This window comes from Vipera berus (assembly GCF_964194415.1).
Source record: "Vipera berus genome assembly, chromosome: 2".
NCBI lineage: Eukaryota > Metazoa > Chordata > Lepidosauria > Squamata > Viperidae > Vipera > Vipera berus.
In genome coordinates, this window is record NC_138203.1 from 257,038,357 (window position 1) to 257,064,833 (window position 26,477).

Here is a 26,477-nt window from a genome sequence, read left to right on the forward strand (position 1 = left end):
TAAGCTAGATACTGTCTAGTGAAATCATTGCAAAATTCTGTGTGCACTTACTGTAGGCTATATCCCTTGCTCCAGAAAAATTTCCTGAGTCTGACTGAAATAAATGTTGCAAATATACTTTACTCACAAAAGGTCACAGTTCTAAAGAATTAACTTTTTGAGATTTTAAAATTTTAATAGTATTAAATATTCTTAGTGCTCATCTCAGGAGCTATATATCACACAGTACAGGGGTCCCCAACGCCCAGTCCGTGGACTGGTACCGGACCGCGGCATGCCAGCAACCGGTGTGCACAAACAAGCAAAGCCCCATCCACGAGATGCAGACAGCACACAAAACCACGCACTCTCCAATCCACGGACAAACCTCTCTCCACAGAACTGGTGCCTGGTGCCCAAAAGGTTGGGGACCTCTGATATAGTACATACAAACCGCATCAATTTTATTTAAAATGACTGAAACTCTGAGAATTAATTTGCACCATAAGCATAAAACTTTTGCCTAAAGTTAAAAATGGACTGGATGCTGTTTTAATGCGGTTAGAAACCAAAATATCTAGCCAAAGGTAGGATACCATACTTGTCAGAAAGGTGCATTAAGTGTTTAAATGTTGCTGCAGTAACATTTATTTATAATTACATTCTACGTGATTCTCTGAAAGCAAGACCATCTATCCACATTTGGCTGAACTTCAGGTCCATGGATTTTTCTGCAGATCAGAAAAATCAGAGGAACAAAAATGGCATTCTGTGTTTGTTGCAGCTGTATGTAAATACAGTGGGACAAAAAAGTATTTAGTCAGCCACCAATTGTGCAAGTTCTCCCACTTAAAAAGATGAGAGAGGCCTGTAATTTTCATCATAGGTATACCTCAACTATGAGAGACAAAATGGGGGGAAAGAATCCAGGAAATCACATTGTAGGATTTCTAACGAATTTATTTGCAAATTATGGTGGAAAATAAATATTTGGTCAATAACAAAAGTTCATCTCAATACTTTGTTATATTCCCTTTGCTGGCAATGACAGAGGTCAAATGTTTTCTGTAGGTCTTCACAAGGTTTTCACACACTGTTGCTGGTATTTTGGCCCATTCCTCCATGCAGATCTCCTCTAGAGCAGTGATGTTTTGGGGCTGTCGCTGGGCAACACGGACTTTCAACTCCCTCCAAAGGTTTTCTATGGGGTTGAGATCTGGAGACTGGCTAGGCCACTCCAGGACCTTGAAATGCTTCTTACAAAGCCACTCCTTCGTTGCCCGGGCGGTGTGTTTGGGATCATTGTCATGCTGAAAGACCCAGCCACGTTTCATCTTCAATGCCCTTGCTGATGGAAGGAGGTTTTCACTCAAAATCTCACAATACATGGCCCCATTCATTCTTTCCTTTACACGGATCAGTCGTCCTGGTCCCTTTGCAGAAAAACAGCCCCAAAGCATGGTGTTTCCACCCCCATGCTTCACAGTAGGTATGGTGTTCTTTGGATGCAACTCAGCATTCTTTCTCCTCCAAACACGACAAGTTGAGTTTTTACCAAAAAGTTCTACTTTGGTTTCATCTGACCATATGACATTCTCCCAATCCTGTTCTGGATCATCCAAATGCTCTCTAGCAAACTTCAGATGGGCCCGGACATGTACTGGCTTAAGCAGGGGGACACGTCGGGCACTGCAGGATTTGAGTCCCTGGAGGCGTAGTGTGTTACTGATGGTAGCCTTTGTTACTTTGGTCCCAGCTCTCTGCAGGTCATTCACTAGGTCCCCCCGTGTGGTTCTGGGATTTTTGCTCACCGTTCTTGTCATCATTTTGACCCCACGGGGTGAGATCTTGCGTGGAGCCCCAGAACGAGGGAGATTATCAGTGGTCTTGTATGTCTTCCATTTTCTAATAATTGCTCCCACAGTTGATTTCTTCACACCAAGCTGCTTGCCTATTGCAAATTCAGTCTTCCCAGCATGGTGCAGGTCTACAGTTTTGTTTCTGGTGTCCTTCGACAGCTCTTTGGTCTTGGCCATAGTGGAGATTGGAGTGTGACTGTTTGAGGTTGTGGACTGGTGTCTTTTATACTGATAACAAGTTCAACCAGGTGCCATTCATACAGGTAACGAGTGGAGGACAGAGGAGCCTCTTAAAGAAGAAGTTACAGGTCTGTGAGAGCCAGAAATCTTGTTTGTAGGTGACCAAATACTTATTTTACCGAGGAATGTACAAATTAATTCATTAGAAATCCTACAATGTGATTTTCTGGATTCTTTTCCCCCATTTTGTCTCTCATAGTTGAGGTATACCTATGGTGAAAATTACAGGCCTCTCTCATCTTTTTAAGTGGGAGAACTTGCACAATTGGTGGCTGACTAAATACTTTTTTGTCCCACTGTAACTTATAAATCCTCCCTAGATGTTTTGATATGTACAAAACCATAGAACACTTCAGTGACAAAGACTAGATATTTCACCAGTAATAACCCAAAATAACCCAGTAATAGCCCAAAACACACACACACACACAAACTCCAACTATGTCAATTCCATAATAGAACTGACAAACTAGATGAATCAACAGTTGTCAAACAATTGAAATAGCTCAAACGTCAGCATCATGTACTCATTTTGAAGCTAAGGCTGGTTTTGCTCAAGTTAATCTCTTGCCTAAGAACATTATACTGCTAAGCTTGTAAGCCGCCCTGAGTCTTCGGAGAAGGGCGGGATATAAATGGAATTAAAATAAAATAAATAAAATTATTGCAGAAGAGGTGGCAAAGCCTGGGATTGGAGTCAAAAGAGGAATCAGCCTAAAGTCTCTACATTCAACCCCTCTTGAATTTTGTTAACCCTTATCAAGTGCCAAAATAGTGCTAACTCCTAGTTGACTAGTGTCTATGGAGATTCTCAATCATCCAAAAGAAGCTTCTTGGATGAGAAGCAAAACGTTTTCAAGGAAAAACCAAGGAAGTCCAGTTGCCTTCTGAAAATCACATTTGGGTCCTTAGTTCACTAGATTCCCGTGCATGGGCATGAACAAAAAATCAGCTTAACTGAACGGTGTGGCCCTGATCTTTATACAACTAGAATTGAAAAAGCTTAATTACAGAATAATCTTGAAATAGGACTCTAGTTTATTCTGAAAATGGGTATACTACTCAATAACCAAATGTAGGCAGTGTGGCATGGAGGAAGCAGGACTCAGATAAACAAGAAATCATAAAAATGAAAGACATCTGCTGAATCCTGAAAGGGACATGAGAGCCACAGTTTCCTTTTCAGTATGTGTACATAATATATTCAGTCTGAAAATAAATCAGATTTGATATTAGCTCTCAGGTATAATTCCACCATCACTACCACCAATTCTGTTACGCTGTCTTACTGTGGCAGGTGTGTTTGTTCTTAGGAGGGATGCATGAAGGACAGCAGAAGTGCATGCCAAGAATACAAAATCCCAGCAAGGTCACCCCATGGCATGACAGTCATTCTAGCTGCCAGCTGGCACCCATATTGGGAAACGCAGAAATCTGCTGGAGACAGATGTTCACTTTTCCATAATTTCATGTGGTTTTAAAACTGGAAGAAGAAACATCAATAACCTGGATATGCTGATGACAAAACTCTTGACTGCTTCGTATCAGGAGTTTCCTATCAGGGATATCTATTGTTAGTTACTACTGGTAGGAGAAGTTACAATGGGAGGACAGAATAATGGGATAAGGAAAAAGCTTGAAAAAGGTACAAGAGAAGGACCTAAAGGGAGGTCCTGGTATTAATAGAAAGCAGGATAGAAAAATAGGGAGAAGAGTATACTTCAGGAAAATAAATAGCTAAAGAGAATTAGATGAAGACATAGTTATAATAAACATTTTACCCACTGTCAATCTTTATGATACCGGTATTTATGCTTTCTGTTATAGTGAAACTTTGCTTCAATGGCTCAGTAAAAAGGAAGTTGTGTCCAGGTTTCCCAATTCTCCATTAAATTGAGGAATACTTCATCTGTGATGATTTCATTACAAAATGGCATTTACATAATTGTATAATAATGTCATTACATCTATTATTTAAAGTAAATACAATGGAATTTTGTGCATTGCATTCAACAACTAAAATTGCACTGAACTATAAATTTGTTCTGTGACTACATTCTAAAAGCAATATCCATGGTACAATGACTTTACCAAACCATAAATCTAATCTAATTGACTACACAGATCTTTTTTTTAATTAAAATTAATTACATTATCTTATATATGATGTATAAGTTTCCAATATTTGGGATTACATTTATCAAATAAGTTTTTTACTTTCTTTGACAAATCAATTTTTTTATAAATATAGGATCACTCAAAATTATACAGTTAATTTTTTAAAATACATTTTTGACTTACGATGGCAATGGGCCCAGAAATTTTGGTCGTTAAGTTGTTGAGGTTGTACATCAGTGCACTATGTTACTGGACACAATGTTACAACTATTTTTATAATGGTCATTTAAAGGGATCACCATGGTCACTAAGGGAATCAAGTGGTCATTAAATGTTTCTAGCATTTCCAATGGGTGTTTTTTGCACTTTTATGCTGGAAAATGGCAAAAAATCCTGCAAACTGCAGTCATATGACCATGGGATGCTGCAACAGATTGTAAATGCATACCGGCTGCCAGGTGTTCAAAATGTGATCACTTGACCACAGTTCTTGTGTGCGTGTGCAAGTCGTAACACTGAGGATGGGTCATAAATAGCATTTTTGAATTCCATAGTAATTGGACTTAACTGGTTGTTAAGTGACCAGTTGGAAACTGTGGACTACCTACATGAGATATTATTGGAAGAAATGAACCCAGTAAATTCATGTGAATTATAATGTTCCTATTAATAATCTATCTTTAAAACAAGCAATTGACATATAAAACTGGTAAATTCAAAAATGAACATAAAATTCTAAGACATTTGGGGAAGAAACTTCTACTCACTGGAACAGCCTCTGGAGATCTGTATGGCACCCTCCCTCTCTAATATTTAGGAAAACTGTGAAAATGTAACATTTCAAAATTTTACACTATTATAATTGGGGAGCCCAATTTATGTAAATTACAATAGGGTTTTCAATTTTTTTTACTGTTTATTACTCGTTTCATGGGAGACAGCTAGATATCTGTTCAATGTGTGATAGTATAAATATAAAGTAAGTATATAAACTCAGTTTGGGAAGTGCAGATTTCTCTTTTATTCTGCTTGTTTTTCCAATTAGCAGCTTATGGAAGACATTTAAATCTGAATATTATTTGAACTAAATTTTAACTGACAATAAGTGGAACGAACCATTTCTGGTTTGGAAAGACTGAAATGAAAGAAATGGCTAACAATGTGTGTAGGTGCACGTGGTGGTCCGCATGTCTGTTCAGTTCTAGAGAAAATAATATGCTCAAATAACAGCAATTGTGTTCTTTCCATGTCAACCATCTCACCACGTCCAAAATGATACAAAGGGCAGAGAAGAGAGAAAGCTCAAAGCGCATGACTGAAGAGAAGGCTGGTTCCCGTTCCAAGATCACTCTGCCTGAATAATGCTAGCAGCAACCTACTTTAAGCTGTCATGCTGAGAAGGGGGAACTGTGAAGTCTAAATACTTCCAGCTTTTCCTAAGGTGCACTTACACAAATCACATACATTATTCTTCACGCTACTTCACATGAGCACACTGTAAATGAACTGACAGTCAAATATCATCATACTGTGAAAACCTGGACGACAGTGATGACATTGCCCATAACTGGAAAAAGAGCAAGAGCTGCTAATAGACATAAATAGGTAGCAACCGGTCTACTACGTACCGTATATACTTGAGTATAAGCCGACTCGAGTATAAGCCGAGACCCCCAATTTCACCCCCCAAAACTGGAAAAAGTTATTGACTCGAGTATAAGCCGATCCGCCGTTCTGCAAGCCTCTGCCGCCAGCAGAGGAAACACGCCCGCTCCAGTCGCCCCCCCTTCCCTCAGGAGACGCGAAGCAAGTGACCGCCCGGAGCTTACCGAGGACTTGCGCGCGGCCGAGGCTTCGGTGCTTCCAGGATCGCGCGCACCTCTCCCAAGCCGCCGCCGTCCGGAGATCTGCCGAAGTTTGGGATCTGCCTCCCCAAACCTCCCCAAACGTCGGCAGGTCTCCGTTCCTCCTGCCGACGTTTGGGGAGGTTTGGGCGCCTCCCCAAACGTCGGCAGGTCTCCGTTCCTCCGCGCAGACCTGCCGACGTTTGGGGAGGTTTGGGCGCCTCCCCAAACCTCCCCAAATGTCGGCAGGTCTCCGTTCCTCCTGCCGACGTTTGGGGAGGTTTGGGCGCCTCCCCAAACCTCCCCAAACGTCGGCAGGTCTGCCGTTTGGGGAGGTTTGGGGAGGCGCCCAAACCTCCCCAAACGTCGGCAGGAGGAACGGAGACCTGCCGACGTTTGGGGAGGTTTGGGGAGGCGCCCAAACCTCCCCAAACGTCGGCAGGTCTGCGCGGAGGAACGGAGACCTGCCGACGTTTGGGGAAGTTTGGGGAGGCGCCCAAACCTCCCCAAACGTCGGCAGGTCTGCGCGGAGGAACGGAGACCTGCCGACGTTTGGGGAGGTTTGGGGAGGCGCCCAAACCTCCCCAAACGTCGGCAGGAGGAACGGAGACCTGCCGACGTTTGGGGAGGCGCCCAAACCTCCCCAAACGTCGGCAGGAGGAACGGAGAGGAGGAACGCGCGCACCTCCCCAAACTTCGGCAGGTCTCCGGACGGCGGTGGCTTGGGAGAGGTGCGCGCGATCCCGGAAGCACCAAAGCCTCGGCCGCACACAAGTCCTCGGTAAGTTTTTTTGTTGACTGGAGTATAAGCCGAAGTGGAATTTTTCAGCCCAAAAAGTGGGCTGAAAAATTCGGCTTATACTCAAGTATATACGGTATAAAATATTATGTCACGAATGAAGGTGAATATTTGTGTCCGAGGATAAAGTTGCAGCATCCTATCTGGGTCGGTCACTGGGACCAGGGTTGTTGTTTTTTTGTCTTCCAAACTTTTGGATTCGTGCTGGAGCCCATCCTCAGGGAACTCCTTTATGTCTTCGCTACAGAGATATTACAGAGTAGCTTCTTGCGGTATATTACAACACCTATCATGACACCATTAACAAATTAATTTAGATCCATTATATGTCTTTTAATTGTTCTACAAAACATGTATGCTGCATCTTTTCTTTGAAATATAGTACTGTTGATGAGATCTTAAATAATAGGTGATGAAGTCCTGGAGGCTGCAGAGACAATAAAACAATATAGAAATGTGTTCTGCGCAGGGCTGTGCAATCCATTTTAGGGTGATCACCCAAATCAACTTTTGTTGAATGGTTAGGGCGGCTGCATTGTTTGAAAGACTTGTCCTGCTATTTGGGAAACAGCTTCTAAGTTTGGCTGTGTAGTCACTTCATTTCATGGAAGGACATGTTTTTCCCCCAACTACCTCTGTGATTGTCATAGACCAGGGCTTTTCAACCAGTGGTACGGGTACCACCTGTGGTACATTGGCACCTGGTAGGTGGTACACAACCATCTTCAAAAAGTGGTAGCGGGGGAGGGGAATGAGCTTAACCGGTGCCAGCACCGCACAAGCCTGAGCGAGAGATGGCTGGAGTTGCAGGGCTGTCAGGGCTCAGCGGAAGTGCCAGGATCAGCGCCAGGCTCCAGCTGGAGCTCGGCGCTGATCCTGGCGCTTCTGAGCCCAGAAGAAGTGCTGATCAGCTGGAATGTTGCAGCATCCCCAGGGTCTTGTGATTTACATTCAGATGCTTGGCAACTGATTCATATTTATGACGGTCACAGTATCCCAGGGTCATGTGAAGTGACCAAAACCTGCTGCAATCACCCAGCAGACGGGGAGGGGGAAATAAAAACCAACCCACCCCTACTCCCAATCCTCAACAGAAATGCTCACAACAATGAAAACCTCGGACAGGAGGAAGAGCGCTGCCAGGCGGGCAGGCAGGTGTCTTGCTTGGCTGTGGCTTGGGGGGCACTTTTTTTCAGTGCCATTGTAACTTCGAACAGTCACTAAGCGAACTGTTGTAAATGGAGGACTACCTGTACTTCATCACTTTTTTCCTTTTGGGGGGGCATCATGTTTTTGACACCTTGCTAGGTGACTGGTGGTACTCGGATGTTACCATATCCTAAAAGTGGTACAATGGGTGAAAAGGTTGAAAAGCCCTGTCATAGACAATGGCTGAATTAGCAATGAAAACAAAATATACAGCCTCAGTAAAGAAGCTGATGAGGTAGGAAGCAGCTAACTGTTCAATGAATGATCCTCCCATCCTGACAACTCCTCTTTCCATCCTGTGCATAAAAAAAAAGAATTTATATCCAACAGTTTTAACTTTTCACCTAGGCCTTTGGCAAGAGAGAGGGACGTCCCTCATTTCAAGTCATCTGGTCCATTGAGCTTGCCACCTTTTATCTTTTATTGATTTATTGTAATTTCTTTGTTGGAAGCTGCCCAGTGTCATTGAGAGTTGGGTGCCATACAGGTAGTCCTTGACATACGACAGTAATGGAGCCTGGAATTTTGGTTGTAAGTCATTGTGGTTGAGGCAATACGTGACTGGAGTCAATTTTACAATAGTTTTTATGATGGTCATAAAGCAAATCACGTGGTCATTAAATGCATCACATGGTCATTAAACAAATGCATACTTCAGAAAGGGAAGATTTTTTGCTGGAAACAGGCAAAAAATATTGCAAATCTCAGTCATGTGATCAGAGGGCCAGTAGGCATCAAGAGCAAATATCAATAACAGATACTTCTTCAGGCAATGGATAAAGACCAGTGGAGTTTTGAAGAAAGATGACTTAGATGTAGGAGTTGGCAAAAACAATCTGTGTTATAAGATAAAATGAACCTTTTATGATGTGCCTCATATTTTTTTTTATCCTAACCCCAACTATTCTATTAAAATACTGTAATTATTTTGGAAGCAGCTTTGTTTCATTTACTGTGTATACAGCCTTGTGAAAAACTTTATAGAAAAGAAGTATGTGAAATAAATGGGGTTTGTTAACAAGAATAATTCAACAGATCATACACTAGAATAAAGTTGTTGTTTTTTTAAAAAAAACCATTCAATACTGCATGCATTTACAAACAACCATCTATATATACTGCTGTTATTGCAAATTCTTTGGGAGGTTTTTTTTAAAAAAATAATCAAACATACAATTTTTAACAAACAAGCCAATAAGCATACAATCATACTGTAAAAAGTGGTCAGGGCTAAAATTGTTAGGTGTTCTCAATTTTATAAAGGAATTGGAAGATTACTCATTTTAAAACTGTGCCTATTTCAGAGCTTGTATAATAGTTTTTATTTTTTTCTGTCAAAATTATGGAGACTGTGGAAACTATGCTGCTGATTTTTAGCAATTTTCTGACATTCAACCGTGCAACAAAGAGAATTCTAAGAGGTACAAAAAGTTATTTGTTCTTTCTGCAAATTTCCTTTGACAATTAATATAATTTGAGAGAGTACGAGTGATAACAATACCACTACCATCATTAATTTTCCAGTTAAAATATGGAGTGTGTGGGTTAGAGGTGAATTATATACTGAAGTTTTTGTATTTATTGCAATTTTTATGCAAGTGTTTCCTGAGTCCTGAAAATTATTTCAAAGGCTTCCCTAGGCTAAAAAGGTTGAAAAAGGCTAGACTAGAAGGCTCAACTTCAGCAGACTCATTCAGTAAAACAAGCCCCCTTTCCAGCAACTCTGCAATGTAATCTTAAAAGGAGAGTATAAATTATATTATCAGATACTGCAGCAGATTAGCTGCTATGACCTTTAAGACAGGGGTGGGGAACGATGGCCCCTTTATGACTTGTGGACTTCAACTCCCAGAATTCCATGCTGGCTCAGGAATTCTGGGAGTTGAAGTTCACAAATCATAAAGGGGCCATTGTTCCCCACCCCTGCTTTAAGAGATGATACCTAAAGTGGTCTTAAAGTAAAGCTTTAGGCAAGCAACAGCTTAACAACCCTTGCTGAAACTGAACCTTTGGAAACTCAAAGATGTTTCCCCCTTGCCTTCCATCCATTCAGAAATCACTCATTATCCTATGCATATTAGTAACTCTGGGCTTGAGGCCAATTCGTTATGTCAGTCCTCTCATGACATTACAGTATAACCTACTCCTGAAATGAAAATTTCAAACAAGGCGACAGTGTATTTTCCCCCATCAATTCCCATCAAACCAATATAATTTTATATATTTCTATCTTTTCTCATTAGAGAACTACCGTATTTTTCGGACCATAAGACGCACCCAGTTTTTAGAGCAGGAAAACAAGAAAAAAAATATCTTTCTCCTTCTCTCTCTCTCCCTCTTTATCTCTCTCTCTCTTTCTCTCCCTCCCTCTCCCATTGTCCCTTCCTTCCTTCCTTCCTTCCTTCCTTCCTTCCTTCCTTCCTTCCTTCCTTCCTTCCTTCCCTCTTTGTCCTTCCCTCTCTGCATTAGAGCAGTAACCGCGGAGGCGGCCCTGCAGCCCGGCTTTCTCTTGCAGAAAGCAAGCTGAAACGGAGTGAGGGAGATTGCCAGAAATGCGAATCGGCCGATCTCGCACTCCTGCAAACTCCCTCGCTCGGTTTCAGCTTCCCTTGCTACAAGAGAAAGCAGGCTGAAACGAGGGAGATTGCAGCAGCGCGAGATCAGCCGATTCGCATTCCTGGCAATCTCCCTCACTCCGTTTCAGCCTGCTTTCTCTTGTAGCAAGGGAAGCTGAAACCGAGCGAGGGAGAGTGCAGGAGCGTGAGATCGGCGTTTCTCAGCAAGTGCCGATTCGTGCTCCACTTGCAGAGGTTGGGGCTGGCCATACGGATCACCTTCGGACCATAAGACGCACCCTCGTTTTCCCCCCCACTTTTGGGGGGGAAAAGTGCGTCTTATGGTCCAAAAAATACGGTACTTCAACTGCTACATGCTATATTTCTTCCCCTTCTGCAACATTTGATGGTAAATTATACCTTTATCTTAAGCATACCCATAGTCCTTTCAATATTAAATGTTCTCTTCCATTATTCTCAAAAGAATATGAGAAGCATGGCATAGAGAGAATGTTATTTAATTATTGATACAATACTAAGTCTTTCTCAAATGATTTTTATGATTATTAAGAAACACTTCAAAAGGAAATGCAGTTTTCGCTTAAAAAAGGAATTTTGTTTAACCTTTTACATTAGTCTTTATATGATGTAGTTAAGTCCTATGTGATAAAACTCTGATAGTCTTTTTGAGACAGTGCTACCGAGATTTATTTGGTAGAATATGTTAAACAGACTTTAATATTAGTTAATTGGAAAAGGAATAAATTTTGAATTAGAGAAAGGCTTATTTCTTTATTTAAACAATTTATAAGGCTTCCCATCTACCAAAAGTGGGAAACGTATAAGGGTTAAAATCACCACCATAACAGTTAAGAAAAACCAAATCCCAGACAAAACAAAAACAATCTAACTCATAAAGAATATATAACCATATTCAACAGCAAAGCTCTCCTAATTACCCAGCCCAAATATTTGGGGCAATAAGTTCTTTAATGCCTTACAGAAGGCTAAGAGGTTCAAAGTAAACATCAGAGGATGCTGTTCCATAGGGAAGGTGGCTGCCACAGATAAGACATGATTTGAGAATCCAACAAAATGACATTTTTTGATCCCATATTAGGTCCTCAACGTTTCCAGCTTTGCAGACTGGTGGTGGTGGTGGGGAGAGATGGTTTTGCGCGAGAAGGCAAGTGCGTGTGCAGCTCCATTTGTTTGAGTGGTGTGCACACACACCTGTCGCACACTTAAATGGAGTGTGCGTACATGCTCGCCAGCTGCTTCCAAGGCGCGGTTGCAAACCCCTCATGGCCCACTAGTGGGCCGTGGTCCACAGGTTGGGGACCCCTGGTTTAATAGAATGAACCCAGAGTATACCTTACTTGCTAGATCTGATGAGATGAGCAGAGAAAATAAGTGGTCTCACAAATAGCCTGGCCCCAAGCCATGTAGAGCAGATATGTCAAATTTGCAACGTCATGTGATGTCGTGCGACGTATCGGAGCTTTTTCTCCACTGCCGGCAATGAGTAGGTGTGGTTTCCTGATGACGCATCCGGCCCACAGGCTGGCAGTTTGACACACCTGATGTAGAGCTTTAAAGGTAACAACCAGCACTTTGAATTGTGCTTAGAAGCCCACTGGGAGCCAGTGCAGCTCGCAGCAGTGGTATTATATGGACTACCAAGAAACACCAAAAATAGGATTGAGCTGAAGCTTCTCTCCCATCTAACCTCCTCCACTTCCCCAGCCTCCAGATATGGGGAAAGAACCTCAATGGCATCAACTGTTGGTCCAGGCAGAGATGTATAACTGAATATCATCAGCATACACCATGCCAAAAGATAACCTCACCCAGCAGCTTAATGTGGATATTAAATAACAGCAGGGAGAATAGAGTCCGGTGGCATCTTACAAGGCAGGGCCTCCAGTTCAATCTCCCCTCGTCAACCCTGACTGGAACCAGACCCAGAGGAAGGAGGAGAACCAACTTAACATCATTCTCCCCCCACTCCTAATCCCCTAAATTGGCCCCAAAAGATGCAGTAATAAATGGGATCAAAGGCCATGGAGGGATCAAGGAGGATTATATTGTGAATTTGGGCTGCAGCCCAACTTCACAATACTTATTCTGATCTTGTGCTAAAGTGCAGATAGATGAGTATTCAAACCTTTTCTTTAATGCAGACATGTGTCTCAATCTCATACTGAAGAAAGTGTACTGTATCTTTTCCCCTTCAATGGGGTTTGATCCCATATTAGATTTCTTCACGATTTAAATATTCTATAAATTACTGTGTTATATAAGCTATCTGATGAATGGCGAGAAACAAATATTGGGGAGAAACAGAATTCATGAGATGAGATGTACGAATGCTGAGAAAAAATCCTTGGCATTAATAGGTGATGATGGATAGGGTCATCTTCAATAAAGAAGGACAAAATATAGAAGAAAATATGAGGTCCTGGTCATTTCACTCGAGACAAAATTTTGACCTTTTCTGCTTTATATTTGAACAATACAAGGTTCTGTAAAACTGCAGGTGTATTTACATTCGTTTCACAGTTGCAATGTTAATCTACATAATATCACAGTGCAATAGTATCCACTAAAAGTCTTACTGACAACATATAGTCAAGCAGAAAAGTCAATTTTATTTGATACAGTTATATAATTAGTATAAAAATAGTTTCTAAAACTTGTGCTTTAAGTAGTATCTGAAATACTAGATTCCCCATCAGCTGTGATTTAATTGCCAAAATAATATTAGTTGTTCCTCCTTTTCTTCACAGCAAGGAATCTCAGCCTATCTGTCTTGTGCCAGGCAGGCACAAGTTGTGGCTGACTACTAACAAAAGGCCTGAGTTAATTACTGTGTATAGTTTAACAAATTACCATTAAAACTTGAGTCGGTTCCATATAAATGCTTATCCGGCCCTCAAACAGCAGTTCACCAACTCCAGATTCCAGCAATGGGATTTAATCTCTAGTTCTAGCAATGGCTGATTTAATTTCTTCTTGGCAGAGCTGTATGAAATTGTATCACCGCTACACAAAGTACCCTGGCATTTCCCCAGGAGCATTTTGCACTTCAGCTTCAGTGTAGGAAGTGTTTCAGTAAGTCACTTTAACCAATTACTTTGCTACTGAAATAGTACATCGTTTAATGACGTTTTGCCAATTGGGTAGCCATTCCAATAAAATAAGTAAACAAGGCCTGGAACTCTGTGTCCATTACATATTAAACAAAGTGAAAAATTCTTAGGCCGTATTTGTAAGGCTGGTTCAGGTTTCACCTGCTGTCAAGTTATGTATGTTTGTAAAACATATATTACAAAGAGTTGCTTTTGTGACAGGTTATTATAAAAGCAATGCTTCCTTTAAAGTACTGGTGCCTCTGCATGATCTTTCTCCTGGTGTGCATAAACTAGTATTTAGCAGTGGCTGATAAAATGCTGTGGTTATTGGGTTTTATTGTATAATCTGTAATTAACAGTATTGCTGAACAACTGTTTGTGCTGGTACATCTTATCTTCTTGCTTTTAACACTGGTTTCTGGGACTCAAATTTTACTTGAATCTTTCAGTGGCTTCATCTAGAAGGGGGGGGAGGAATTATGGCCCCTTTATGATTAGTGGGAGTTGAAGTCCACAGGTCATAAAAGGGCCATGGTTCCCCACCCCTGATCTAGAAATTGAAAGAATGTCAAAGATGCTCCTAAAGAAGGGTCTCCAAAGTGGATATGACTAAAAAGGTAAAGATAAAGGTTCCTCCGCACATGCGTGCTAGTCGATTCCGACTCTAGGGGCCAGTGCTCATCTCCGTTTCAAAGCCGAAGAGCCAGCGCTTGCCCAAGGACGTCTCCATGGTCATGTGTCACTATTAAATCATAAATCAAGTTCCCTTCGTCCAGTGCGCTCCCACAGGGAGGGTCTTCTCAGGGTGCCACCGGTAAGAGATTGCCGGCGGGTAACACCCAGGGATAGGGCCTTCTCAGTGGGGGCGCCTGCCCTTTGGAACCAGCTGCCAGTGGAGCTGAGGACTGCCCCCGACCTCCGTTCATTCCGCCGGGGCCTGAAGACCTGGCTCTTCGAGTTCTCTGGCCCAGGCTGAGGATTAATCTTATTTTAACTGGGGTTTTATTTATGTAGGGACAAATATAATTTTTTTTAATTTGTTTTTAACTTTTGTATCTTGGTCTTTTAATCACCCTGTAAACCGCCCTGAGTCCTTCGGGAAAGGGCGGTATATAAATGTAATAAAATAAATAAATAAATAAATAATGTTTGCAGAAGTGCAATAAAATTTATTCTGCTACTGGGAATAATTCTTACAACAGGAGAACTGTTTGTATAAATACTTGAACAAAGAAAATGAATGAGATAAATAGCCAGAAAGACACATACATACATGAAATCCCATTATACGCTAAATTAATATCTTGGGGCATTAGATTTGATATGATATAAAAAATAGGAAGAAAAATGGGGAAACAGTGGAGAGGAGGAAAAAAAGGATGACCAAATAAGGGAATTGGAACTTTAAATGGAAAGGCTAGAAAAAGAAAGAAGAAAACATGGTTGGTAGAAGGAGGGCTGAAAACCATTAACAGGGAAAATCTTCACAGCTTTTACTTCTGATAAATACCTTTCTGGTTTAATCTTTTCAAGTGCAGCAATTCTATAAAGAAGCTCACAATGTGCTCAAAACATATTAAATGGCACAACAATGTTGGGAACTCCCATTCTAATAAAAAAAATAAGGAATTTGAAAGTAGATGTCAATTTCTTCCCATATTCTCAATTTTCCAATGAGAAGTTTTCACAATCTGATTACAAAATCTAAGCAGCAGTAAACAACTCTGACACACATTTTGAGAATTTTTAGAGCTTTTATACACTATATTTTAAGGAAAACTCAATTCCTATTGTTTTCTTTTTGTCTTTTTGAGAAACATTTCTGTGGTTAGTGCAGCCTACAGCCTTAGAATTTCTCCAGCCCAAATGATTCCACTCAACTTTTTCAGCTCAACCAGAACAGTTAAGTGCTGCCATCTAGCTGAGCCTCACTAGGTCATTTTTAAACAGCAGAACATAAACCACAAATCAAAAGATAAAGTTGAAATGACAACTGAGTATTCCTCTTATCCAGATATGATTACTTTTGATAACTGAGTGCATATCAATCCTATACATAGGATTTTTTTAGTGTTAATTCCTTGCAGACAAGGATGTTCTCTATAGAATTCCCCCCAAGACAAGGTTTGAACATATAGTGGAAAAGGCATTCAAACGTACATTTTTAACCAAGTAGTATTTGCACAACTGGTTTAAATTACCAAAAACAGCCTCCATCCTGATAGCACATAATAGTAGTTATAAGGTCAAAATCCAAGCCTGATTTATAATAATAATAATAAAAAAGAATAACATTCCTAGTTTAAATATGCAAAGGCTGGATAATATAGTGTTATACTTATTGTGCTAACATTATTTTCCTAAACATTAAAAATGTCCAGTTAGTTCTTATAATTTAATATATAATGAATTATTCATATTTTTATATATTTACATAATGCAAATGCACCATCAGCTTTTAAGATAATAAACAAGGATAATTAAAAGTTGTGAAGCTTAATCTTCAAACCCTGACAATTAAAAAATGGTTCAGTACTTACCATAATGTGATTGAAATGCCTGTGGTTTTACGACCTGATTACAGTGGTTACACATCACCAAATAGAAATCATCATGAGCTGGGCAAAGACCAAATATTGGCATATCTAAAATAAAAAGGACAAAAATATATCTCACTGCTAATCAGAATCAGCATACAATTTATGTAAAAGTAATATTTGATGTTATCATAATTGAAACCCTGATATTGTATTTCAAAGGCAGAAGGGGGGCAAAGGCCCAAAGGGAGAAAGTGAGCATGGAGTTATTCAACTATTTATATTTATAGAAGCATTTCTAAGTCATCTTGCGCCTCAGAAAAACTCCCTGTGATTTCTAATTTAAAACACAATACTTTAACAAGATAAGATACTGTATACAGGAGAGTTAAGAATAGGGAAAAATATTTAAAAACCAAGACTGGAGATAAAATGTTCAAAATATTTTGAAAATTATTCAGCAGAACCACACAAAACACATTAACCAATTTCCTAGAACTAAACATGAATATGTCAAATTAACATATTTACTATAACATAGTTTTTTCTCCCAGTTGGATCCAGAAAGTTTCTGTCCTAAGTCTCTTTACTCCCGTATTCTGAATGGTGAGAAATATAGAATGACCTCCAAAGAAGATTATCAGCCAAATGAGCTTCATATAAGACTTTCTCATATTTTTACCAAATGTATTATGTTTTCTTCTTCACCATAAATAAGATATTTATTATTACTTTGCCATAATTCACACTTAACTGAACAAGGAACAAATTTATACTATGTTAAACCAAACTCTGTTAAGCCTGGGCAGAGTAATTAATAACTAGTACAAAAATAGCATACTGAAGCTATACTGAAGGTTGACCAGTTAGTTTGTGATTCAGCTTGCAGATATGTAGGAAATTAATTAGAATATTTATTAAAATTATATGCCGCCCACTTCACTATCCATTTATGAATCTATAAAACACCTGTTTGTAACAATGGATATTCTGGGCTTGCTTCCTAGCACAAGCAGAGGAATTAGCTTTTAGTATGATTGAACAGCATATTATAACTAAACCATCTAATGTCTCAGAAGTATATTTCTTGTTAGACAAAGTGAGAGAAAGTGAATAAGAAAATGCATGTAAACAAAAACAAAATAAAAAAATTCCATACTTCATTAACATCCTATTTAGCATTTTTGTTGTTGTTGTTATTGTTATTATTATTATTATTATTATTATTATTATTATTATTATTATTATTATTATTATTATTATCATCATTAAATACTATTTAGTGTTTTAAGAGATTTTCTTATTTGTCACATGACTAAGGTAATATGCTATCTAAAATCTTTGGGATAGAGATTCCAAGCTACATTTTACAAAAGGGGTTTCTCATGAGACAGACCCTTTGAGAGTTTAGCAAAACTCAGGGACCCCCTTCTCAGAAAAATGTAACTATACTTATAAAATACATCATATATATACATATATATATATATACATATACATATATATATATATATATACATATACATATATATATATATATATATATATATATATATATATATATATATATACACACACACACACACACACACACACACACACACATAATGTAATATTACAAAGGAAACCAATTATGCTCAAATAATTATCACAATATGTAGAAATTACAAATATGTAATACAGTAATAAATATGATTTATTAATTTAATAATTCATTAAGAAGATAAGATACTTTACAGTTAGATGTCTATGAACTCAATCATCTATCTGCTGACCCACACTCTCCCCCCCCCCTCGCCGAGGTCTATGGACCGAGGTTAAGATCCCCTACTTAAAAAGCTTAGAACTAATACATATTAAAAACTGATAACAAGTTGTCATGGCTTCGGCCTCAGTTAGTATTTGGATCAGTGGCGTAGCGTGGGTTGTCAGCACCCGGGGCGGGGCAAGGCAACCGGAAGCGGAAATAGAGGGGCGGGCGGGCGGTGACGTCACGGCACTGCTGAAAAGACGCGCCCCACAGCGGCGTAGACTTTCCAAGAAGAGTCGCGCGCATGCGGGATGCTTCCGGGTCCCTCTCGAGGGCGGCTGGGTGGGGCTCCGACCTGCAAGAGCCGCTGCATTCAAGCTCGCCGGCTATCACGGAGCCGAACCGGGCGACTTTTAAGGAAGGCTCTTATTCTGGAGCAGTCCGGTGCGTTGAGAAAGAAGGGACCCCAGTTTCTTCCTTTGCGGAACTGGAATCCAAAGTCACCCTGCCGCCACCCTCCCGCACGCCCGTCCGTCCGTCCACTACCCTTTCTGGCTCGCTCTCCCGGAGCGGATGAAGGAGACACGGGAGGGGGCGGGGGCCGGGAGAGGGCGAGGGCCTCTGCAGCAGGGGGCCTCTCCTGGTTGGGCCCGTGTGCGCCGCCTGTCACTGGGCGGCATGTATGTCGGCGGCCTGGCCCCGCCCCGCCTCTTCGCAGCCCACGGCGCGGACAGAAATGACACAGAGCCTCGGTGGCTACCGAGCAGCTCAGTGCGAGCGCGCCCCCCCAGATGTTGCGCCCGGTGCGGCCGGCCCCCCCTGCACCCCCCACGCTACGCCACTGATTTGGATGCAGGCCTGCCACGGAAGCTACAATTGGAGGCTAGACTGGGAAGTCAATTAAAAAAAAAATCTTGGAAGAATGCAATGACAAGCTATTTTTGTTACTAAATTTTGTAGCCAAGAAAAATATCTAGATGCAGTCAGCAGCAGATTAGTTCAACCTGAGAGTATCTTTATATCTTTATATGAATTGTGGTTCAGCAAAGAGTCAAATATTTGGAATATTGTTGCATGTTACTATATAGAAGAAGCAAGCAGTTATACAGGAATATAATCCTAACTGGCAGATTGTAAAGCCAAAGTATTTCTTGAGGTTTTTCAAAACCTCTGAATCTTAAATCTCACATATAGAATAATATGTAGGGACTTTTCCCTACTAGACCCTATAGTGTAATTCATTATACTCTCTCCAAATATTCTAAAATAATATAATTTTACATTTTTGCCTAAACTTCAATGTTAGCAAGTTTTGGAATACACCGAGCACAGATTTCCTGTTACCAATGTAGTAGAACATCTTCTGAAATATGTTTTTTTTTGGGGGGGGTTGTGTGTGTGTGTGTGTGTGTAGATACGATAGATAGATAGATAGATAGATAGATAGATAGATAGATAGATAGATGATAGATAGATAGATAGATAGATAGATAGATAGATAGATAGAATTAGAATTTATTAAATTCATATACTGCCCTTCTCCCTAAGGACTCAGGGCGGCTCACACCAATAAAAAGTTAAAAAACATAAAATACAAAATTTTAAAAAGAATTAAATCATAAATGTAATAAATACATAACAATTAACCCAATAAAATCTAATTTAAAACTATAGTCAGTCCAGGCTCGATTGTTGGAACAGCCATGTCTTCAGGTCACGGCGGAAGGACCAAAGGTCAGGGGTCGTCCGCAGCCCCAGAGGCAACTCATTCCAGAGGGTCAGCACACCCACAGAGAAGGCTCTCCCCCTGGGGGTCGCCAGCCGGCATTGCTTAGCCGACGGAACCCTAAGGAGGCTGACTCTGTGGGAGCGAACTGGGCGATGGGAGGTTGACAATGGCAGCAGGTGGTCTCGGAAGTACCCCGGGCCTAAGCCATGTAGGGCTTTAAAGGTAATTACCAGCACCTTGAATCGCACCTGGAGGGCAACCGGAAGCCAATGCAGCTCGCACAGGAGTGGTGTAACATGGGAGTATCGAGAAACTCCCATAAGCACCCGCACGGCCACATTCTGCACCAGCTGAAGCCTCCGGGTGCTCTTCAAGGGCAGCCCCATGTAGAGAGCACTGCAGTAATCCAGGCGAGAAGTGACAAGGGAGTGGGTGACCGTGCATAGGGCATCTCGGTCCAAAAAGGGGCGCAACTGGCACACCAGGTGAACCTGTGCGAAGGCTCCCCTGGTCACAGCAGTTAGATGATCCTCCAAGTTAAGCCATGAATCCAGGAGGACACCCAAGTTGCGGGCCCTTTCTGAGGGGGGCAATACCTCCCCCCCATCAGAAGAGATAGAACATGTTGGACAATATGAGATGACGGTATCCACAGCCACTCAGTCTTGGAGGGGTTCAGCCTGAGCCTGTTCTTTCCCATCCAGACCCGCACCGCCTTCAGGCAATGGGACATCACGTCAAGGGCATCACTGGGTTGGCTCGGGGTGGAGATGAACAACTGGGTATCATCTGCATATTGGTGATACCTCACCCCAAAGCCACAGATGATCTCACCCAGCAGCTTCATATAGATGTTAAACAGGAGGGGGGAGAGAACCGACCCCTGAGGCACCCCACAAGTGAGGGGCCTCAGGGTAGATCTCTGCCCCCCTGCCAATACAAACTGAGAGCAGCCCGAGAGGTAGGAGGAGAACCACCGTAGAACAGTGCCTCCCACTCCTAACCCTCCGAGCCGTCGCAGCAGGATACCATGGTCGATGGTATCAAAAGCCGCTGAGAGGTTAAGTAGGACCAGGACAGAGGAACAACCCCTGTCCTGGGCCCGCCAGAGATCATCTACCAGTGTGACCAATTTATTTATTTATTTATTATTGGGACTTATATGCCGCCATATCTCCCGAAGGACTCAGGGCAGCTAACAATACAAAAGTTAAAAAGACCAATGCCGTTTCCGTGCTGTAACCGGGCCTGAAACCAGACTGGTGTGGGTCCAGATAGTCCGCTTCATCCAGGAATTGCGGGAGCTGACACGCCACAACACTCTCAATAACCTTCGCTACAAAGCGAAGGTTGGAGACAGGACGATAGTTATTCAAGGAGGCCGGGTCCAGGGCAGGCTTCTTGAGAAGGGGCCTCACCACCGCCTCTTTTAAGGCAGAGGGGAAGACACCCTCCATCAATAAAGTGTTGACAACTGCCTGGAGCCAGCCCTGTCACCTCCCCAGCGGCCGAAACCAGCCAGGAGGGACATGGGTCCAATAGACAAGTTGTAGCACTCAGTCTACGCATAATCCTGTCCACATCATCCAAGGAAACAGGGTCAAACTCACCCCAAATGGTATAACCAAGACCTGTCCTCTCCACTCCGCTGGATTCCACCCAGTCGGAATCCAAACCAGTTCGGATCTGAGCGATTTTGTCCTGCAGATACTGTACAAATTCCTCAGCCCTACCCTGCAAGGGGTCATCCCTTGGTCGCTGATTAAGCAGTGAGCGGGTCACTCTAAACAGGGCGGCTGGGCGGTTATCTGCGGACGCAATGAGAGCGGAAAAGTAAACACGCTTTGCCGCTTCCATCGCAGATAGATAGATAGATAGATATTCCATGTGAATACATAATGTCAAACTAGATAATCAGAAAGAGGGAACAGTATCTCTTGGCATCTAAAATACTGAGAGAATAATAATTACTACTAAAATATTTTCAATAGTTAAGTTCTATTAGTATTATTGTTTAATTTATACCTCAACTTTATAGCCTGACACACTCAAGATAGCTTTGTCAGTAATTTATAGTAGACACCTGGCTCATTTTCAAAACAGCCAGGTACTGAAGAAATTCAATGAGGCTTATCTCTTATGATATTGCAGACAATATTGTAGATATTGTAGACAATCACATTCTAAGACCTGGTTCAGATGCAATGAAACTATGTTATCCTGATATGTAAACAAATGCCCACTTCTGAGTTTCAAACACACACACACACACGTACTTTGCCCAAAAGCTTTGAGGATTATTTGAACATTAATTAATAAACAAGTCAGTATCTGAAATAACACTTAGTGCTGGTTTGTTCCAAAACTAAACAAATCGTAATTTGGAATTTACAGTTCTCTAAATTTCAGTTTACTTTAATTTATGAGTTTGGAAGTGAATACAGTACTTTGAATTTCTTAACCAGTGCATTAAAGGAGACATGAGATGGATGCACTTGGGAGAGCTCATTTATGTACTTGCAGTCCACCATATTTATTAATTAAATTTGCCACCCATCTCACTATCCACATCTATTCCAAATTTACATGCTTCAGATATAACTGCACCGGCATTATCATGCTGATCAATTTTTTATTATGTACTGAACACACTATATTAATGAAAATAGTTTAAAAATTGTTCACAATTAAGAGCTACATAATTTCAATTCTTTACTCAACAAAACGGCCTACATAACATTCGTAGGTTTGGAACTAATTTAGCATGGGCATAGCATAGAATCTAACATCACTGTGGTTGAGACAAAAGCAACCAGAACACAGAGGTGTGTCGTGAAAGATGTACTTTACTTATTTGTTTAGCAGGTATTTTCTTACTCAGCTGTAATTATAAGAATAATGAATACAGCACACGCCATTAAATTTAGTTCAGATTACAACCAGGAATGTATGAAATTCTTCATGCTAGAAAAAAAAGCACTTCAAGTTTGAAACATTTCCCACATGGCTAGGGATTACCATTTTTGTTTGTTTCACAAACATGACACAGTGAATAAGCTACTAAACGCTTGGTTATTTTAAGAAATCTAGGGAATGCTGGTAAAGTACTTTGGAAACAATTTATTTAGTTGGTAAGGAAAATAAAATACTGCATGTCTTCATATTTCCTTAGAATTTTAACTTTAATCCTTCCACTATGATTGACAATTTACTGAAGGAAATTTTTTATTTTATTTAATTCCATTTATATCCCGCCCTTCTCCGAAGACTCAGGGCGGCTTACAAGCTTAGCAGTAGCCTTCATTCTATGTATATGCCTGCTTATTAGGGCTTTCACACACACCCCAGCGGCATTATTACAAAGTCAGCTTATTGCCCCCAACAATCTGGGTCCTCATTTTACCTACCTCGGAAGGATGGAAGGCTGAGTCAACCTTGAGCCTGGTGGGATGCGAACCTGCACTAATTGCAGGCAGCTGGTGTTACTTAAGGAGTAACACCAATATGTATTTATTTTAATATGCCAACCTAGATATTTATACTAATACTTTTTGTTCTCGGGATCATTTTTTACTTTGATAACATATGTAATCAAAGGAAACTGAATGAATGAAAACCACATTTCTTTCTGCGACTTCCGTTGTGGAAGTCTCAGAATAGATTACTGAGTTTCCTGTAAGAAGTAATATGTTTTACAATATTAATAAAGTCTGCTAAAACTAAATTTACTGAGAATGCATAGCCCTAACCCTGGAAACTGCAACTAGTACAAAATGCCCACATTAACCAGGACAATCCAATGTTGTCATATAATATCATTACTGGTTGTTGTATGTTTCCTGGTACAATTCAAGATCCTGATGATCCTTCATGGCTTGGAGCTTGATTATCTTCATGACTGCTTACTCCAAAACATAAAAGACACTAAGACAAGAACCAATGGATGGAAGCTGTTCAGTGAGAGATCCAAACTTGAATTAAAGAAGAATTTCCTGACTATCAGAGCTATTAAGCAATGGAACAGCCTGCCTCCTAAAGCTGTGGGTATTCTATAGCTGTATATGTTCAAGGGAAGACTGGGTAGCCGTTTGTCCAGAATGGTATAAGGGAGGGTTAGGCAACCTTGGCTCTTTTATGTCTCGTGGACTTCAACTCCCAGAATTCCTGAGCCAGCCATTCTGGGAGTTGAAGTCCACGAGTCATAAAAGAGCCAAGGTTGCCTACCCCTGGTATAAGGACTCCTTCACTGGGAATGAGGTAGGACTAGAAGACCTCCAAGATCTCTCCCAACCCTAAGATTTTGCCAAAAGTGTTTACATTACTTCCTATTCTATAATTCTGGGTAATTGACAAACATATTTTACTACTGTGCACCGAATCCAATATCTTGCTGACAAGCAGAGCAACTGAGAAATCCCTGAACTTTTGTTTAGCCCTCTGGACATATGCTAACAGAGTCTGCAGGATCACTTATTTGAAGAGAAGGATCAAAAGTTCCATATAGAATTAGATGCAATTAAAATTAGGCATTTGTAGCTTCCTGGCACAAGACTGGTAATTCGGACTGGAGAAAAGGAGTAACTTTCCAATATAGAGAAAGTAAGTGATCATATTTGTTGGCAGCCACAGGCATTCATAAGTGTTAAGTAACAAGATAAAAACTTGATTTTCACCTCACAACTGCTTTTATCAGCTTAATTCTCCCCACCTTCATAGATATTGCCCATTTCAACTGAATTGCAAAGAACAGCAACACCATTCTTTCTTTTTGCTGATAAGGATATAATCTGGATCCTACTAGTTTTTCTTGAAAAGGCATAGGCAACTGACAATTGGAAGGAACAACAAGGAACATGTGAGATTCTAATAATTTCAGCTGGTCATTATAAGAAAATGGGAACATTAGAAATAATTGCCTTGTCTGTTTTCTTCTTCCTTTTTTTCCTTTTATTTCTGTGGCATTTTTTTTGGGGGGGGGGATTATAAATATGAGTGTGAAAACGAAAAGTTTTGGCCAAAGAGTTCAATATAAATAATTAAAACAAATTCCCAGATATTAATTCTTCTATTAAATCACGACTCTGTGTTATGCTTTTGTGCAAAACTAAGGATGCCCTTTTCTGTCCCCAAACTATTTTAGAGGTGGAGTTATAACATCAACCACTGTCCTATGCAAATAGATATCAATTTACGATTACAATTTGGACTGGAACTTCACTAAGCAATGCCCAATTTAATTACCTTTTTTGCCCAGTCCTTCTGTGATTCACTGCAGTTAAATAAATAATAACATGGCTGTTAAGTGAATCTGGCTTCCCCCATTGACTTTGCTTGTCGGAAGCCATCTGTGCTGGTCACAAATGGTGATGTTACCCTCATCATGATAATTAGGTCCTGTGTAAAGCACATGGGGCATTAAGTGTTTTCTAGCAGTTTTGATCATTCACAGCATCTTCAGCATCATCCCAAGGGATATTAATAATCTGATGTGACCCTGGGATGCTGCAACTGTTTTAAATATATGCCAGTTGCCAAAGCACCCAAAATACCATAGGAATGCTACAACAGTGATAAGCACAAGGACAAGTTATAAGTCACTTTTTTCAGCATCTCTGTAACTATTCACTAAATGAATAGTTGTTAAATTGAGAACTACATTTAGTTCAAACTGTGAAAACAGAATTGGAGAAAATAGGAGTGCCAAAATCCGTGTTTTACCAGTTGACCATATGGCCAGCCCCATCTTATTGCTACAAAGTCAAAAAGTAAGTTTTGGGTGTGCCTCAGTGTTGCAATGCAATGGTAAAACTACCAGCTGAGCTTTACTACTCTGAAAGAAAATATGAGACATGTTTTGCCACCATTCAAAAGTGACTCCATTATCCAGTGTTTTGGTGATACCAGTTTGATCTGCTTTAGACAAGATTGCATAATTATACAATTTATGAAGAGTACAAAGCTACCCATTATCTCAAAAAGAAAACCCTCATCTTATTTTACAATTCCATATTACATCAAACTCTTAAGATTCTTGTCTCTGCTTCTCACATTGTAACACTATTTACAAAAGGCTCTTCAGTAAAAAAAAACCCGCCACTCTGATTATGCAGTACATGTGGCTCTTATTATCCTCACTTTTTATCTCTGATTTCATGTATCTGCAATTTAGAGAATAATTTTATATATATATGTATAAAGGTTTTTGCACAGTCACATTTTTATTCTCACACCTACAGAAAATGATGGATGACCCTCTATGCATGCATTAAAGTACAACTTTTAAGGCTGGGATAAGCACTTATTTGATCTCCCTTCCTGTTTAGTCACAGCAGTTCTTACTAGTTTAGCTTTGTTGAAAGGCTCCATATGGCTTCCTTGTGGTAGTTTGCCTTTTTCAAAGTACCTTGCTATCTGTTCATGACAGATAGAATCATGATTCACACTGACTTCTATGATGCAGATGTCTCTGGATCATGCCACTACATGCTTCACCTGACTCACGAAAGAGGCAGGTGACTCTTGACTAGGTTGACCCAGCAAGGTCTATCAGGACCAAGTGAGAAGGAGATGAAAAGGAAGAAAATGAGAACAGTCTTCGTGGTGGGAAGAAGACAAACATAAGCACCACATCTAACAGACTAATTCACATATTCACAATCTCATTAGTTGGTTAAGTTGAACACTGGAAGGGAACTACAGTACTGTGAATAATGACAGCCATGTG

At 40.6% G+C, this 26,477-nt stretch overlaps 1 protein-coding gene across 3 annotated transcripts in view; it reads right to left on the minus strand.

The window, feature by feature from the left end:
* The window catches only part of ATXN7 (ataxin 7), a 119,761-nt gene that overhangs the window by 26,354 nt on the left and 66,930 nt on the right, over positions 1-26,477 (minus strand). For all 3 annotated transcript variants that reach the window (XM_081321546.1, XM_081321547.1, XM_081321548.1), the window contains one exon: positions 16,278-16,382. In XM_081321546.1, coding sequence (XP_081177672.1) covers positions 16,278-16,382 — 105 coding nt within the window. The remainder of the gene's footprint in view (positions 1-16,277; positions 16,383-26,477) is intronic.